Below are 17,500 nucleotides of genomic sequence, written 5' to 3'. Positions count from 1 at the left end.
ACTATATTGCTTTTCGGTTCCTCTTGATGTTTTGAGCATGCTGTTTTTCCCCATAACCTGGTGACAATCAGTACAACGAAGAAACGGAAAGATGGTGAAAACATCACACTATAAGGCTAAAAGAAAATCATCTTGGAAGCAGACATTTACGTGGGAACAAAACGACAAATAAATGAAGTGATGTTTTGCAGTTTGCCATCAGCTTGGCAAGTCAGCCACCTTTTGTTAAATAATTTCGAACTGCAATGAAACCCCTCCACATTTGCCATACTCCTCTTTTTGTTTGCATAACACTTAGAATTTTGCTCATTAACCAATTATTAACTTTTTTAAATATTGAAATGCTAGATTCACAGACGTTATTTTTGACACGTCATTTAATATATGTGGCTAAAAAAAGCTATTAACTTCTCTTCTTTTTTTTGGTGGGGCCAGTAAAAATTAGCAAAAATCTAAACCACTGGCCCGGTCAGATCAGTAGAAAAAATTTTTAGCGTTGAACCCTGAAATGGATTTATTATATAAACAATGTAGAGCAAAACCTGAAAATTACTGTTGCGCTGTTCCGAAAATAGCAACAAATCACGCCAAACACGTCTTGCGCCTTTTTGTGCCGGGTGTATGATGAGGTCTATAAAGTGCACAAACTTGTAAAGTGTGTTTACTTGTTAATTTGATTAATTTATAAACTTGTAAAGTGTGTTAACTAGTAAAGTCCGTTACCATGTAAAGTCTGTTACCTTGTAAACTGTGTTTACTTGTAAAGTTGGTCATGGTTTTACTTTGCGCCGTCTCTTTCAGTGTTAGCGCTGCTAACTTGCAAGCTTCAGGTTTTACAAGTTCAAGCTTTTAAGATTTCAGTGCAAGGCGCAATAGAAACTCAATGCTTGGGCACATTCAATAACAAAAAGAGATTTGTGTGTGTGTGTGTGTTACAGTATAAACCCAATCAAACAGAAAACCGTGACCACTGAATCAATACAAACCGCACTGAAAATTTAGTGAGCCATACCACCCGTACACACATCCTATAGATCTACACATTTCTCAAATGTTGTACCACGGACCCTCAAACAGTACACAAGTTCAAACTAGGCCACAGTTTAACCACAGTACAGCAGAACAACCCAGTTTCTAGAGGGGTATTTGCTCATGCATTACAGAGCAGCAGTCCAGTGAAGATGAAAGAGGATAAAACTCACCACATAGAGCTGCTTCCAGAGGACTGACCACTCCTGCAGAGTTGAGGTGACCTCTGTAATGATGGGGTCTTCCAGAGGGACCACCGTCTCATACTGCCTGCACAGAAACAACACATAATCACCAGAGGTTAGCATGACTGTATCCCAAAACAATCTTTGATTAGTCAGACATCAGATACAGTATGTTGCTTTCATTCTTGACTAGTGTGTGCAGTACACTACAGTTAAAGTATGTCAGTGAGGATGGCTAATTAAGCAAGCTGTCATATTTTATACGCTATGCTCAGGTGAGTGGGTTTGACAAACCACCTGTAGAAAACACACCTTAATCTCGATATGTGACACACTTTCTTAAAATCAGTACACGTTAGAGGTGTGAACCTACACTGGTCTCACGGTTCGGTTTGGTTATGATAATTATGCCATCGATTTGATTCAATTCGATATCTCGGTGCTTCAAGTTGCATTGACGATGCTTTCCAAAAACAATCTGATATTTTAATTCACAGCACAACAGTTTTTGTATTAAAGAGCCCATATTATGGGTTTTTGAAAATGCCCTTCCATGTAGTGTGTAACACAGCTCTAAGTGAAGTGAAGTATCCAGCTAAGGCTTAAATCTGTAAGTGTATAGTGTTTAAAACTGTTGATTCATCTATAAAAGAGTCGACTCATAGTGCTTCAAATGAGTCGCCTTGATAATGAGTCATTAGATGTTTCGCCATGACGTACTAACAAAACCAAGTTATTCCCGTGCACGCGCAAACCCGGGAGATTTGAAACCTGCGGCCCCGCCCTCTAACACAGAAACCCACACACACACACCCACAAAACACACACACACACAAACATGCCGGTCAATTGAAGTCACACTGCAGATGGATATTGAGTCTCTACCCAAAGATGAAACCTCAGCATTATAGCCAAGCCTTGAACAGTTGGAAACTACTGGAAACTTCTGGAAACTACGTGCTACAAAGAATACTCCATCGGCGTTTGTTAAAGGAAGGATCAGTAAAGAGTAACTTAATGATGGACATGTCAGGATGGGTTTCTTCCTCCATTTCTCAAGTGTAAGTATGTGCGATTAAAGTTGTTGCCTCGTTTACTCTAGCTTGCAAATGTATTTAGTTGTGATTTGTTAATTGTAACCACGTGCACTGTATCAGCTTAACGCGCTATCTTCTCATATCGCGTGCAAAGCCACGTTAAAAACGCGACCTGTGCTGCTTTGTTTACGTTCGGTGGAGGAGGGTAATGTGTGTGTGTGTGCGTGTATGTGCGTCCGGAGGTGTGTGTGTGTGTGTTTGTGCGTGCGCCTTGTCGTCAGGAGGAGGGTTATGTGTGTGTGTGTGTGTGTGTGTGTGTGTGTTTGTGTGTGTGTGTGTGTGTGTGAGCGCGTGTGCGTGTGCGTGTGCGTTGTCGTTTGGAGGAGGGTTATGTGCGTGTGTGTTTGTGCACGCAAGGACGAGGGCAATGTGTGTGTGTGTGTGTGTGTCTGTGAAAAAAGCAGAGTGAGACAAGCTAGGAGATCTCCTCAACAGTTTTTGGAGTTTTTGCTCAATAAAATAGTCAGTCGTCTGTATTTTCAAGTCCATCGACTGTATTTACATTGACCCACTGGCGGCTAAAATCCACGCCTACACTATCGAGCGTGTATGAGCTGTGACTACTTCTATATTGCTGATTAGCTGTTGTGCATTTCACTCTCTCACTGAAGGCAGTCGCCCAATCGCAACAGACTGTCATCGGTCCATTCAGCACAGGTTGAAGGAGGGGTTTGGGAACAAATGAATCACTGGACGATTCATATGGGAGTCGCTGGGATAATTAGGTAAAAATAAATGCAGATTATGAGACCATGAAAGTGTTTTTTGATCTTGCATGCATATTACACTGTTGCTAGAGACCCTTACAACCAAAATATGACCCTATTTCATGTATAATATGGGCTCTATCTTCAAATATATTTCTATTGTATTTGTAATACAATTTTGTCCTTTAATACAAGCAGTCAGATATATGAACTGTACATTTAAAAACTCACGTACGCACAGCACAACATGAGCATTTATAGCAAATAAACAAATATAAATATCCCCTTCGCCTTCTGAGTCCTGTCGAGCGAGCTGTTAAATCCCTGTGATTGGTCACATGCTTAACAGAAAGGACTGTTGCAGCAATCACAGTTGATCCGTAATAGATGGGGGAGGAGAAAACTAGCTCTGCAGACATGTCATGTCTGGATCCACAAATATTACTGTAACAGCCGGGAGGAGAGGAAATATTAGCAGCAGGTCAAAGGTCGAGGGAGAGAAACAGAAATGGAGTTTACTTTCATTTTCTCACTACGCTGTAAAAAAATCGGCTGTGATTTCAACCGTAAACTGTTAAAATGCTACAGTAAAAAAACCCATAACCTGGTCAACAGTATGATTGTTAATATATACGGCGAATAACCGTAAAATGAATTTCCCAGAATTCCCTGATGGCACATAACTTTTTATGCTTTTTGTTGACATTATTATGGATCTTTTTAGTTGTTTCCCTATCAGTTATGTACATTAGAGATTTATGTTACATCTAATGTTAATAAACAATGTTGATTGATACAATAAATCGTAATATTTTGGTAAATAAATTAGAAAGGTATGGTATTAGAAGAGTAGCCTTGAACTTGATAAGCAGTTATTTAAAAACTAGGTGACAGTTCGTGGAAATTGTCAACCTTAAATCATCATATCTAAATGTTAAAAGGGGCATACCACAAGGATCAGTTTTAGGTCCAATATTGTTTATAATTTACATTAATAATGTGTAAGATTTCAGAGTTAAGTTTATTTTATTTGAAGATATGAGTATTTTGTGAGAAAAACAGAAATTAATAAATTGAAATCATGGGTTGACGTAAACAAATTGTCATTAAATATAAGTAAAACAAAGGTTGTGTTATTTGGGAAATTAAAAAGTAGTCAAAATATAGATTTACATATTGACAATGAATTTATAGAAAAAGAGCCTATGCAATGAAGTTTCTTTGTTGTTTTATTGGATCGTAAAATTAGTTGGAAACAACAAATAAATAACGTAATATCAAAATTAGTAAAAACTGTAGCAATAGTGTATAAAGCAAGATTTATCCTGGACAATAAATCAATGTATATATTTTATAACACACCTATGTTGCCATACATGAGTTATTGAGTTGAAATTTGGGGAAATACAAATAAATCAAATTTACGAAACTTAAGTACAATGCAGAAAAAAGTAATCAGACTGATAGAAGGTGTGGGGTATTTGAAGCATTCAAATTCTTTTATTTTTTTAATTAAAGATTCTCAAGTTTAATAATTTGGTTTAATAAAAAAACAGCACAATTTATGTCTAAAGCTAGGAATAAATTACTTCCAAAATGTATAAAAAAAAATAAAAAAAAAGTTTTTTGAAGAAAGACAAGGGGGATATAATCTGAGAGAAAACCTGAATTTTAGGAGGTTGAAAACAAGGACAACTTTAAAAAGTTTGTGTATGTCTGTCTGTGGTGTGAAATTACAGAACAATCTAAGATCAGACTCTCAAACAATGTCAGCATAATAATCAGTTTAAAAAGTTGTATAAATATATATTATTAATGGAATATAATGATAAAGGTGATTGAAAAAGGATAAAATGAGAAAGGTATGATGAAACTTAATTAAATTAATGCTATTTGCAGTACTATGTATTTTTAATGCATATGGATCTAAACATATAATATGTCAAAGATGCCAAAAGGATAAAATATGTCTCATGTAAAAAAAAAGAGATGAGTAAAAGAAGAAATGTTGAATTAATTGACGAATGAAGTATGTGGTAATGGGATGGGAAAATAATAAGCTTGTGCTTCATCCCACTCCATTTTCGACCATGTTGAAATGTATTTTTGGTTAACAATATTTTATGTATACGAAAATAAATAAATAAATCAAATAAAATCAAAATGAAATAAAAAAAATAAACAATGTTTTTTTCATGACTTTAATTTTGTTCATGTTACCATACTGCTGTTTTCTAAACACTGCCAGCAGGAAAAGTTCTATGTGATGAGCATTGGTTCATTATGTAACTTTCTTATGACCGCCTGCATATGGTTGTGTTAACGTGTCTATCTGTGTAATTAAAGGTGTGTAAATGTTGGTAATTCAAAATACAAACATATTACGTCTATAAATAATGAAATACGGTAGTGTACTGTAAAAATTTGAAATTATATTTACGGTTTGTACCGTATTTTTAACAGTATAATACTGGCAAACACAGCTGCTGTTTTTTACCGTAAATTTTATGGATTTACTTTTTACCATATGTTCACACCAAAAGCGGTGAGAGCGTCAAAGTAGCCGGAAGTCATTCGTTTTCAATGTGAGCCAGCGGCGAGGAGCAGCGCAGCGTGTCTTTGCCAGCGTGGGCGTCGAGGAGAGTTGAAATCAAGTCAACTTTATGGTAATGAGCTATGACACGGTTCGGCGGCAAGCAATAAGAATGAAGACGTCCACCGCTTGATAGGAGTTCAGATAACACGGACCTGTGAACTTTGTTTTTGACCACAGTTGTTCCCAAGGGTTTGATTATTGCGGTCGCCAGATTTCCAATTATTTACAATGTTTTCCTGCAGGAACATGCATTAAATAAGTTACTGGCGAGTTACTGATGTTCATTAATGTTATATAAATTTATCTTAAAAAAGCGGGAACCTCACGCGACGTGACAGTACAAAACAGTACTGCTGCTTCAGGATATTTCAGACATATGGACACATATTGGATGAATAGAGCAAAGCCACACCACACGCAACTTGATCTTCCATTGTTGTATGAATTTAATAAGAAGTGCGCAACATTTGCACGCTAGAAACATGTCTTATGCAGGAATGTAACTGATATGCTGCAACGACTCCTTTAAATACGAGATCAATGTAGCAGGTTTTGACGCTCTCTCCGCCGGAGCTGAAAGCAGTCAGCGTTGTCGCCAGGGCGGCCAGAGCGACCTTGGACGCTCTCGCCGCTTTCGGTCTGAACGTACAGTTACAGTGTAGCTGTGAAATAGGGGCTCCTGCTGTATGTTCAGAGTCAGAGACAGACTGGAAATGCACAAGCAGTCAATTGTGCACAGTTGTGTTTTAATTACTCGCGCTCGCCTCCCTCGACATAGTAGGCTACCACAATATAGCGCATATGAAATCAGGATTTGAGCCGAACATCAGATAAAATAAATGCAGACTTGATGAGCAGAATCAGCTTCTTTAAAAAAACATTCAAATCTTTCTCATCTGTAGTCAACATCTGAAGAGAATGAGAGATCAGTGAACACAACTATCATCATGAAGTCATTTGCTGAAATTCATCTTCCTGCAGTCTCCATTAATCTCTGTCCTCGCTGTCCTTCCTCCGTCCTTCTCCTGTCTTCTGCTTCATCATCACATGTGTCCAAACTCACAGCTTTATGAATTCTGATGAGGCGCTGTGATGTGATGCCGGAGAAACGCAGAGCTTCACTATAGCCAGCACCACAGACACACATTCACATGTCAAACACATCCTCACAGCTGATTTACATAACACACCAAGCACAACTCTGCCCCTAACAGCCTAAAATGCAGCACAATACACTTGATATAATATGTACAGTTGTTTTGTGAGTATTTTGATTTATGTGTACTCCAAAAATGTACAAGTGTTTAATCTTAGTGTCGAATTTTCTAAACTTTGTACTAAAAATATCAAAAGTACTATGCTTGGGCGGTATTACGGTATTATGGTATACCGCGGGATCTAAAAATAGCATTGGTGTCAGTTTCAATACCGTTATACCGTCATAAAATATTCAATATCCTTTATTTATTGCCTACAAAAACGTATGTGTGATTGTCATCACGTGACAGTGTGGAGGAGAGAGGGAGAGGGAGGGGGAGAGAGGGATAAGGAGAGGGGGAGAGGGAGAGGTGACGTGACGAGTCGTGCTTCAAAGTGTCCTGCAGTTTGGCAGTATTTACGGTTTCGACTGAACAGAAGGGAAACGTGGTTAATATGAACGAGAGGTTTGCATTAGAGCTTTGCCCGAACCCGGCGAGACCCGAAAAAATCCAAATCCCTGCATTAAAATCCATCCCTGCAAAGGTGAAACAAATGATGACGAAGTAGTAAAAAAAGCTAATTTTGCGTTTGACGCAGAAGTATAAATCAGCCTTTACATAAACACACACATCTCTCCCGCGATTTATTCAGAAATTTACTCCCACACCGTAAGAAGCTCTGTGATTGGTCGGCTTGGTAGCGCTGACGAGTCTGGGCGGGGCAGAGAGCCACGCGAATGGCGCGAGCGATTGTTTACAAGTGTGAAGTACCGTGAAGGAGCTCCGGATGGAAAGTTTTGTTTTGTGTTTACCTCATAGTTAAAGTTGTTGCACGTCCGAGCAATGAGCGAGTTTGAGTCACTTGTACAACCAGGAAGTGTTCAGGAAAAGGAAAACAGAAGCGAAGAAACTCAACACAGAGGAGCATTAACACCTCACTGCCAACTAGCGTTTCGGAAGTGTTAATGCAGACCAACAGAGACAGCGTGCAGAAGTATAAACGCACATCCACGCGCGTTGCATGAGCCGTGGGTTACGCCGGTCACCTGACGCAGAAGTATAAATCAGGCTTAAGAGAGAGAGAGATGCTGTGCGTCGCTGTGCATGCGCCTCTCTCTCTCTCTCTCTCTCTCTCTCTTTCTGACCGCGAGCCTAAGGTCGCATAAAAGGTATTCAGTTTCTGAATGGTTTGGGCTCAAGCCAACAGTTTGGTGACGCTGTCTGAGCCTTACGTCATTTTTTTAAAATTACGCCGGTAAAACCGGATACCGGGGTAAAATATAGAGGCAGTTTGACGGTATCAAAATTTGGATACCGCCCAAGCCTTAAAAGTACACTGTAAAAAATAACTGTAAATTAGCATGCGTGATTGATCTATCTTCCAACAACTTTTAGGCCCAATCCCAATTCTATTTTTGTACCCCTACCCCTTCCCCTTAGCACTTGCAACCGAGGGTTAAGGGGAAGGGCTTCAAAATTTACCCCTTACCGTACGTTCACACCGAAAGCGGCGAGAGCGTCCAAGGTCGCGCTGGCCGCCCTGGCGACAACGCTGTCTGCCTTCAGCTCCGGCGGCGAGAGCGTCAAAACTCGCTACATTGATCTCGTATTTAAAGGAGTCGTTGCAGCATATCAGTTACATTCCTGCATAAGACATGTTTCTAGCGTGCAAATGTTGCGCACTTCTTATCAAATTCATATAACAATGGAAGATCAAGTTGCGTGTGGTGTGGCTTTGCTCTATTCATCCAATATGTGTCCATATGTCTGATATCCTGAAGCAGCAGTACTGTTTTGTACTGTCACGTCGCGTGAGATTCCCGCTTTTTTAAGATAAATTTATATAACATTAATGAACATCAGTAACTCGCCAGTAACTTATTTAATGCATGTTCCTGTAGGAAAACATTGTAAATAATTGGAAATCCGGCGACCGCAATAATCAAACCCTTGGGAACAACTGTGGTCAGAAACAAAGTTCACAGGTCTGTGTTCTCTGAACTGCTATCAAGCGGTGGACGTCTTCATTCTGATTGCTTGCCGCCGAACCGCGTCATAGCTCATTACCATAAAGTTGACTTAATTTCAACTCTCCTCGACGCTCACGCTGGCGAAGACACGCCGCGCTGTTCCTCGCCGCTTATCGATCTCATTGAAATTGAATGACTTACGGCTACTTTGCCGCTCTCGCCGCTTTCGGTGTGAATGTACGGTAAGAATTGGGACAGCACTACAGTACCTGCACACGTCGTCATATGTCATCCCGATCTCTTGCTTCATATGAGTTCAGACGATGGCGACTACTGTAGTGATTCCGGTTGTGTTATTATTTGGTATTTATCTTCAGGAAATCACTGAAGCCATGTATTATGTTATCATACCGATCTAATGTGGCAATAAGATTGTAACTTTACTGTGCATTAACACAGTGGACATATTCATTAATGTGAACACACCAAAAACAACATTAACATTATAGCAGACACTGTGAAAAGCCTATTTCCAGCCACTAGACTTGTCTGTGTGTCTTTAAGACTTGAACACGACCCCTGGGATCTACTTTAGCATGATTCCTGCACGCTATAAAGCCGTGTGTTTGCATGCGCGCGAGTGTTGTGGGAGACTCTGAAGTTCTGCGTGCGGTGCCAACACCTGTGACAAAGCAGGAAAACATCAGAAGCGAAGACAAACAGAAGAAGCTGTCGATGGCAGTCCCTGATGTGCTGCTTTCAGAAGTCACTTCCCTCAGGGAGAGACAGACCCCAGATTCTCTGTTCGCTTTCATGCTCACTGTTTCCCCTTCTCTCTCATTTTTTTTTTAATACCGCACACGTGCAAACACACGCAAGCTACATCTATATTAATCAGGATACACTGAAAGAAGCAGTGTTCTGGTTTCAGGATTGTTCTTCATCCACATCCACACTTTCTAGAAGCTTCTCGTCATGCTTAAAATGCAAAATCTACAGTATGAGCTCTCAGAGATGATAGGAAGAAACCAGCTACAATAAAGTTATGATTATACTTTAATATTGAAATACCTCATTAAGATGTATCAAAATCTCATAAAAATGGAAAGAGAAGCACAAGGTTTAAACATTGTAAAGTATTTAGCCTTTTCAAGAATATATATATATATATATATATATATATATATATATATATATATATATATATATATATATATATACAGTTGAAGTCAGAATTATTAGCCCCCCTGAATTATTAGCGCGCCTGTTTATTGTTTTCACGAATTTCTGTTTAATGGAGGGAAGATTGTTTCAGCACATTTCTAAGCATAATAGTTTTAAAAACGTATTTCTAATAACCGATTTATTTTATCTTTGACATGATGACAGTAAATAATATTTTACTTGATATTCTTCAAAACACTTCTATACAGCTTAACGTGACATTTAAAGGCTTAACTAAGTTAATAAGGTGAACTAGGCAGGTTAGGGTAATTAGATAAGTTATTGTATAACGATGGTTTGTTCTGTAGACTATCAAAAAAATAATTTAGCTTAAAGGGGCTAATAATTTTGTCCCAAAAATGGGTATAAAAAAATTAATAACTGCTTTTATTCTAGCTAAAATAAAACAAATAAGACTTTCTCCAGAAGAAAAAAATATTATCAGACATGCTGTAAAAATTTCCTTGCTCATTTAAGAAATATTTTTAAAAATCAAATCAAATCAAAAGGGGGCTAATAATTCTGAATTCAACTGTATAATATATATATATATATATATATATTAGCCCCCTTGTTTATTCCCCCCCCCCAATTTTCTGTTTAACGGAGAGATTTCTTCTACACATTTCTAATCATAATACTTTTAATAACTCATTTTAAAAGCACATTTTATCAGACTAAATATTCTTTAAGACACTAGTATTTAGCTTTAAGTGACATTTAAAGGCTTAACTAGGTTAATTAGGTTAACTAGGCAGGTTAGGGTAATTAGGCAAGTTATTGTATAACAATGGTTTGTTCTGTAGACCTTTGAAAAAATATATAGCTCAAAGGGGCTAATAATATTGAACTTGAAATGGGTTAAAAACAATTAAAAACCGCTTTTATTCTAACCGGAAAAAAACAAACAAATAAGACTTTCTCCAGATGAAAAAATATTATCAGAAATACTGTGAACATTTCCTTGCTCTGTTAAACATAGTTTGGGAAATATTCAAAAAAGAAAAAAAATCAAAGGGGGGCTAATAATTCTTACTTTTAATCTATTTTATGGCGACAAGTTCATTATTTCCAATTTCCTGTGCGTTTTCCAGACGCACCTTGTGGAAAAAATCTCACATTTTCAGAATGCCACAAGCACACCCCATCATGTCACTATAACTAACCTATCAGCTTCATACTTTGTATGGAATATACACATTTCAATAATAACAGTAGACTAATTACCTCCAGACAAATGCAGCGCACCCAAACACTTAGGGGGTGTGAACCTCTATTCGGTTCAATTCGATTTCTTGATGCATCATGGTGCATCATCGATGCTTTCATACACAATTTGATATTTTACTTAGCAAACAATAATTATTTTGTTAAAGTTTATAATTTATTATAAAATTATAAATTATATATATATATTTTTTTAAGTTTTTTGAAACTCTAATAAATTCAAGTCTAATACATTGAGAACTTTTAAACAAATATTATGGTAAGGAAAATGACTAAACCAGTATGGTAAATTATAGGGATGTAACAATATTGTAAATACCGTCATACGGCAATAGTAATTTTTTTCAATATTACCGTAGGCGCATGACTCAATAAATCTATATTTCTGAGAAATGTGTGCTTAGGCGAATGAGGCGAATGAGCGGGAACTACAATTCCCATCAGCCTAGGCGTGGCCATCATCCTTTGCAGTCTGTTGTCACTACAGATCCAATAATGCGGAAATGGAGTGTGTTGCTAGTAGCGGGGAAGAAAAAGAGCTGGAAATTATGGAACCTAAAGCAGGTTTTAAATCGGATGTGTGGAAGCATTTCGGTTTCTCTCTAAAAAGATACGAAAAAGGAGAAAAGGTGACAAAGAAAAAAACAGTATGCAGGCACAGGCAGACTGTGGTGAAATAATAATAAGACTGTGGTGAAATAATAAAATAAGTCAGGGAATACGACTAAAAACAGTCATGGGGACTGTAGAACACAGCACACTTGTTAGATTAAAGCAGACATTGACTTGTACCGCAAAGAGACCTTTATCTCACTCATGGTTTGTCCTCTCAAGTGGTGGAAAGACAATGCACAACGTTACCCACTGCTGTCAACCTTGGCTAAATCATATCTCTCTGTCCCAGAAACCTCAGTCCCAAATGAGAGGGTTTTTTTCTGTTGCAGGGGACATTGTAAATGCCCAGAGATCCCAGCTTTTACCAGATTATAGTTATATGATAATTTTCCTAAAAAACCCATCTCTATCTAAGTGAGTGACTGATTAAATGTTGAATGCGATGAGTTTTCAACAATACTAAATTAAAACTGAAATTGAAAATTTTTTATATGGTTTAATAGTTTTTTGTTATTAAAATTGAAAAATTGAAGTTCCTGTTTCCAAACTTACAGATAGATGGCTAATTTGTATGTCATTGATATGTTCAGTGCTAAGGTAAATAAACACTTTTGGCACTTTTTTCGAGTCTTTTCATTGGTTTTGTTTTTCCTGTAAATTATTCAATAAATACCGTACCGTGCCATTCATACCGAGGTATTATCGTACCGTGAAATTCTGATATCGTTACATCCCTAGTAAATAGCGTTACCACTGCGTTGACACTTTTGAATAAAAAGTATTTTGAAGAAGATTGTTGGTGATGGGATGGGTGTTGCCAGATTGAGCAGCAATACACGAACAAAGGAAAATTAAGACCTGCAACACAATATTTCTGTAAATTTAGGACTTGGGTGATGCGGTGGCGCAGTAGGTAGTGCTGTTAACTCACAGCAAGAAGTTTGCTGGCTTGAGCCTCGGCTGGGTCAGTTGGCGTTTCTGTATGAAGTTTGCATGTTCTCCCAGCATTCGCGTGGGTTTCCTCCAGGTGTTCCGGTTTCCCCCACAAAGACATGTGGTAGAATTGGGTAGGCTAAATTGTCCATAGTGTATGAGTGTAAATGAGTGTGTATGTTTCCCAGAGATGGGTTGCAGCTGGAAGGGCATGCGCTGCGTAACACATATGCTGGATAAGATGGCGGTTTATTCAAATGTGTGAACCCTGAATAATAAAGGGACTAAGCCAAAAAGAAAGTGAATTAATTAATTTAGGACTTTTTAAGGCCTTTTGTTTTTGAGATTTTAAGACTCTATAAATACCCTGATGGAAGACAAAGACACGATTAACCATTCACTGCATTTTAAGTGATAAAAGTACTAAACATATTCAGTTTTGTCATGTGTGACAGTGAAAATGCAAGGACACATCAACAACTCAGGTGCACATTGAAACACATTTATAACCTATCAAATTTCTTATATTGTCCATCAAATCCCTTGAATCCCATGAATAATATGCTTCACAACAAGCTCGATAACTTCTGTTGCCCAAATTTGATATTTAATGCAAAAAGGCGAAACCTGAGGCTTTTAGACTCGTGATGAAACTCACAAGACATCATAAGAATCACAGGATCAAAACAAGTGAAAAAGTGAACCGTTCTCTTCCATTCCTCATCCATAACACTGAGAAAAACAATGTGATATAATTCAGAATAAAGTCACTTACCCCCTGTTACTGACGACGGCCTTCTTTAAGTGGACGTAACCAGCCGGGAAGATCCCCTGCGAAATAAAAGGAAAAAACATTACATCTCTGCTTCTGCAATGGTGAGTTTCCATGAGGAGAGCGAGCGAAAATGTGACTGTGCAGAAGATGAATCCCGTGGTCCTGCTGGATGCGGATCATGACATAATCTCCACTGGTTGGGTCTCATAGTGCTGCAGGCTGAGTTTAAGCTGGGGAAGTTCCTGGCTCTTTGACTGGATGTGCTGAAGTGGAGCTGCGCTGCTCTGACTGCTCATACTGGCCTCAGATCAGCGTCAAGAGTCTAGTTGAAGTGAGGACACTTGAATATTAACCCCCACAGAGTTCACAAAACTATCATTGCTTTATGTTCCACTTTATTGTGTTTTCTGCTGCGTTTCATGTTCTGTTTTGTTGTGACTAGATTTTTTGTTTTGCGTTTTATTTATTTGCTCTGTTTTGTTTTGTTTGTTTTTCTGTTTTGTGTTTGTTGTAGTGTTGTCATAATACTGGAATTCACTACCAATTGATACTGAAAGAGTAAGAGGGTAGTGAAAATAAATAATGGCATAGTGACCCTGCTGAAAAATCCAGCTTCAACCAGCCTTGGCTGGTTGGCTGGTTTTAGCTGGTCGACCAGGCTGGTTTTAGAGGGGTTTTGGCCACTTCCAGGCTGGTTTCCAGCCATTTCCAGCCTGGTCTTAGCTGGTCAGGCTGGGAGATGACCAGCTAAAACCAGCTTGACCAGCCTAGGCAAGCTGGGAGTCCAGCTAAAAACCAGCTATATCCAGCTTAAACCAGGCTGGTAAAGCTGGTTTTAGCTGGATTTAGCTGGTCATTTTCCAGCCTGATCCTGTTTCTGTGTCTGTGTGCGCTCTTGTACTCGTGTTTGTGTTTTCGTCTGTCTGCTGCGTGTCATTCCCAGCGTCTCAGTCTAGTTGGTTTCGGTTTTGGTAGGCGCTGGGATGAAGCATGCACGCTGCGTGTGAGTGCACGGTGAGTGTTTTCATTCATCTTGTGCTCATGTCTCGCGTCTGTCAGAGCACGTGGCTATGTGTTTACATTGTAGTCACGTGCTTTTGTCATGTGCTTCAGTGTTGTGCTTGTGTTGTGATGAACATGCGGTTAATGAGTTCTCTCATTGGCTGCATGTTCTTGTCCTGTTTTATGTGAGCATGTCTTGTCTCTGTCATGCGCTCTCCCGTGTATTGTCTAGTCCCACGCCACTTGTTAACCCATTATTAGTTAATTATGTTCATCTGTTGTGTTAATTTACTTTTGTTTTATAATCCCCTCATGTTTTCTGTCCTGTGCCAGTTCGTCGTCGATATTACTCTGTCTTGTTGTTTCCAGTCCTGCTTTGTCCTGCCAGCCCTGTCAAGTTTGTTTTTGCCTTTTTATTCATGTTTTCCCCCTCGGGGTAGTTTTGTTTTGCCTTTTATTTTTATTTGTATTTTATAATAAATCCTTCATTATCTGCAATCGGGTCCTCGCTCCTTTTTCCCCTCACCGACCGTGACACCTAGGTTACCCCTTTTTTCAGATTTATTATGAATCTTTTGTGTCTCCAGAATGTGTCTGTAAAGTTTCAGCTCAAAACATCCATCAGACTTTTTATTACACCCTTTTTAAGATTCTGTTTTATACATTTTTGCACTGGGTGTCAGTTTTACTGTACTGCGCCTTTAAGGCTAGTCTTCCCCGCCCACGGTTTCTACGTGCCTTTCTGCGTGCCTTAATCTCCTCCCTCGGGTGCGTCAGACAACAGACAGACTTAAAGGAAGCAGATCTCACATAGCGTTTGTGAGAAATACTACAGTAAGAACTTTCCCAATGAGCATTTGATGTATTTATTGTGTTAAGTTACACACAATGTCGTTACAAAGTTCACGCGCACAAACACAGATACACACACAAACACAGCGCGGACACGACAAGCACATACACATAGACTGTATGCTGTATGGATATTTGTTATGTTAGTGTACAAAATAAACCTGATTTAACTTCCACAAACCGGGATTGAAGCATCTTCCTTTATAATTGTTCGGACACGCGGCTGTGCTGAAGTACAGCTGAAGTAAATCGCTGTAATTCATTAAAAACATGCACTGATTTAAAATATTTTAAACTTGTAAAACTCACTCTTGATTACATTTGATGATGATTGATGATCCTAGCAAACTGGGCAGACCTTTTATTCCCAGTTGCTTTGCGCTCGTCTTCTCTTGTTGATATGATTATAAATGTGACTACCGGGACATGTTAATACACAGCTGTCAATGAATTTGGTGGGCGGCGGGACCGCACTCCCAAGTTGCGGTCGGTCTGAAAACGCTCCAATTGGTCCACCGTTTTGTGTTGTTTATTAAAAATAAAAATGGACTCGGTGTGTTCATGTCACCCCAATATGACCGCCTATACACTATACCTACACAAATGTCTGTCCAAACAGCTTGAAAAGTAGATTTTTCACCATAGGTGAAATTTAAAGCCACGAGTAAATCTGATAATGATTCTGATCAAACGAGATCTCGAGAAGAAACTGCATGAATGGATCAGCATAGCGGGAGAAAGAAGTAAAGCAAGTTAAGTCAGCCAGAAAACATGACAGAGGAGCTAACGGTGGACTCTTCTTTAAGGCTAGACAAAGTGAGTCCTTTCGCTATTATTTGTTCACTGGACACATAATGAATAGTAAAACAATTTGTGTTTGTAGCTTTTAAAGGTTCTAGTGTTCAAAATGAATAAGATGTCAAATAATTAGTTCACTTCAGGTATCAAACTCCTGATAATATACCACCCTCCCTCCATTTTCAAGAATTTCTTTCTGTAGTCAAAAAGAAAAAAAATGTTTTAAGGAAAGCATGTACAGCATGCATTTGTCCATGTAATGAACTTCTATAGCACTCAACTTTCAAATGTAAATAAAAGAATTAGAGGCAGCACGGTGGCACGGTGTGTGCGTTCACCTCACAGCAAGAAGGTCGCTGGTTCGAGCATCGACTGGGTCAGTTGGTGTTTCTGTGTGGAGTTTTCTTGTTCTTCCCGTGTTGGCGTGGGTTTCCTCCTGTTACCCCCACAAGTACAAAGATGTGGTATAGGTGAATTGGGTAAACTAAATTGCCCATAGTGTGTGAGTGTGTGTATGGATATTTCCCAGTGATGGGTTGCAGCTGAAAGGGCATCTGCTGGTTAAAACATACGCTGGATAGGTTTATATTGCGGTGGCAACCTCAGATTAATAAAGGGACTACGCCAAAAAGAGAATGAATGAATGAGTGGATGAATAAAATAATTAGTCTTCAATCTTTCATTCTCTCCAACAAAAAAAGTAGTAAGAATCTTATTTCAAGAGTTCACACTTAGCTCATGATTTATACATAGCTTGTTTGGCATGCTGTCCCGGGAGAGAGCCCTGAGCTCAAGGGATCCTCGAGCCCAGGGCTCCCCCCCCCCTTTTGCAGGGCGAGTGGAGATTGAGCTCAGGTCTATCTCAAACTCCCCCGCTGCTGAGGCCAAGGCGAACTTCCTGAGAGTAAGACATTATAAAAAAGGTTTAGGCTTGTTTTATTTATAATACAGAGCACATTTGGATGGTGGGTGGAAACCGGGGAACCCGGGGGAAACCCACGCGGACACAGGGAGAACATGCAAACTCCACACAGAAATACCAGATGGCTCAGCGAGGACCCAACACCATTGGTATTCTTGCTGTGAGGCAACAGTGCTAGTCACTGGGCCATTGTGCCGCCCATTCTGGATAAAGGACGAAGAAGGGAAGGAGGGGGGTTTCTTCCAGACGAAGATAGTTGTAGAAAGGAAATGAGGATATATATAGTGATTTGGGATCCTTTGATTGGAGGATCATAATTAGCTAATGTGGACCAGCTGGGTCAATCATGAGCACATGCTCCTCTCGAAA

The 17,500-nt window shown here is 39.1% G+C and overlaps 1 protein-coding gene across 50 annotated transcripts in view; it reads right to left on the bottom strand.

The window, feature by feature from the left end:
- The window catches only part of dock3 (dedicator of cytokinesis 3), a 406,352-nt gene that overhangs the window by 218,859 nt on the left and 169,993 nt on the right, over nucleotides 1-17,500 (bottom strand). For all 50 annotated transcript variants that reach the window (XR_015522243.1, XM_087304578.1, XM_087304583.1 and 47 more), the window contains exons 4-5: nucleotides 13,558-13,613; nucleotides 1,203-1,299 (exon numbers count right to left, since the gene is read on the bottom strand). Coding sequence is in view for 49 of the 50 variants with exons in the window: in XM_087304578.1 (XP_087160704.1) it covers nucleotides 1,203-1,299; nucleotides 13,558-13,613 (153 nt within the window). In the remaining variant the exon portion in view is untranslated. The remainder of the gene's footprint in view (nucleotides 1-1,202; nucleotides 1,300-13,557; nucleotides 13,614-17,500) is intronic.

The sequence above is a fragment of the Danio rerio genome, chromosome 22 (assembly GCF_052040795.2).
Source record: "Danio rerio strain M-AB ecotype USA chromosome 22, GRCz13ab, whole genome shotgun sequence".
Classification (NCBI taxonomy): domain Eukaryota; kingdom Metazoa; phylum Chordata; class Actinopteri; order Cypriniformes; family Danionidae; genus Danio; species Danio rerio.
This window is presented reverse-complemented; position numbering and strand designations above follow the sequence as displayed.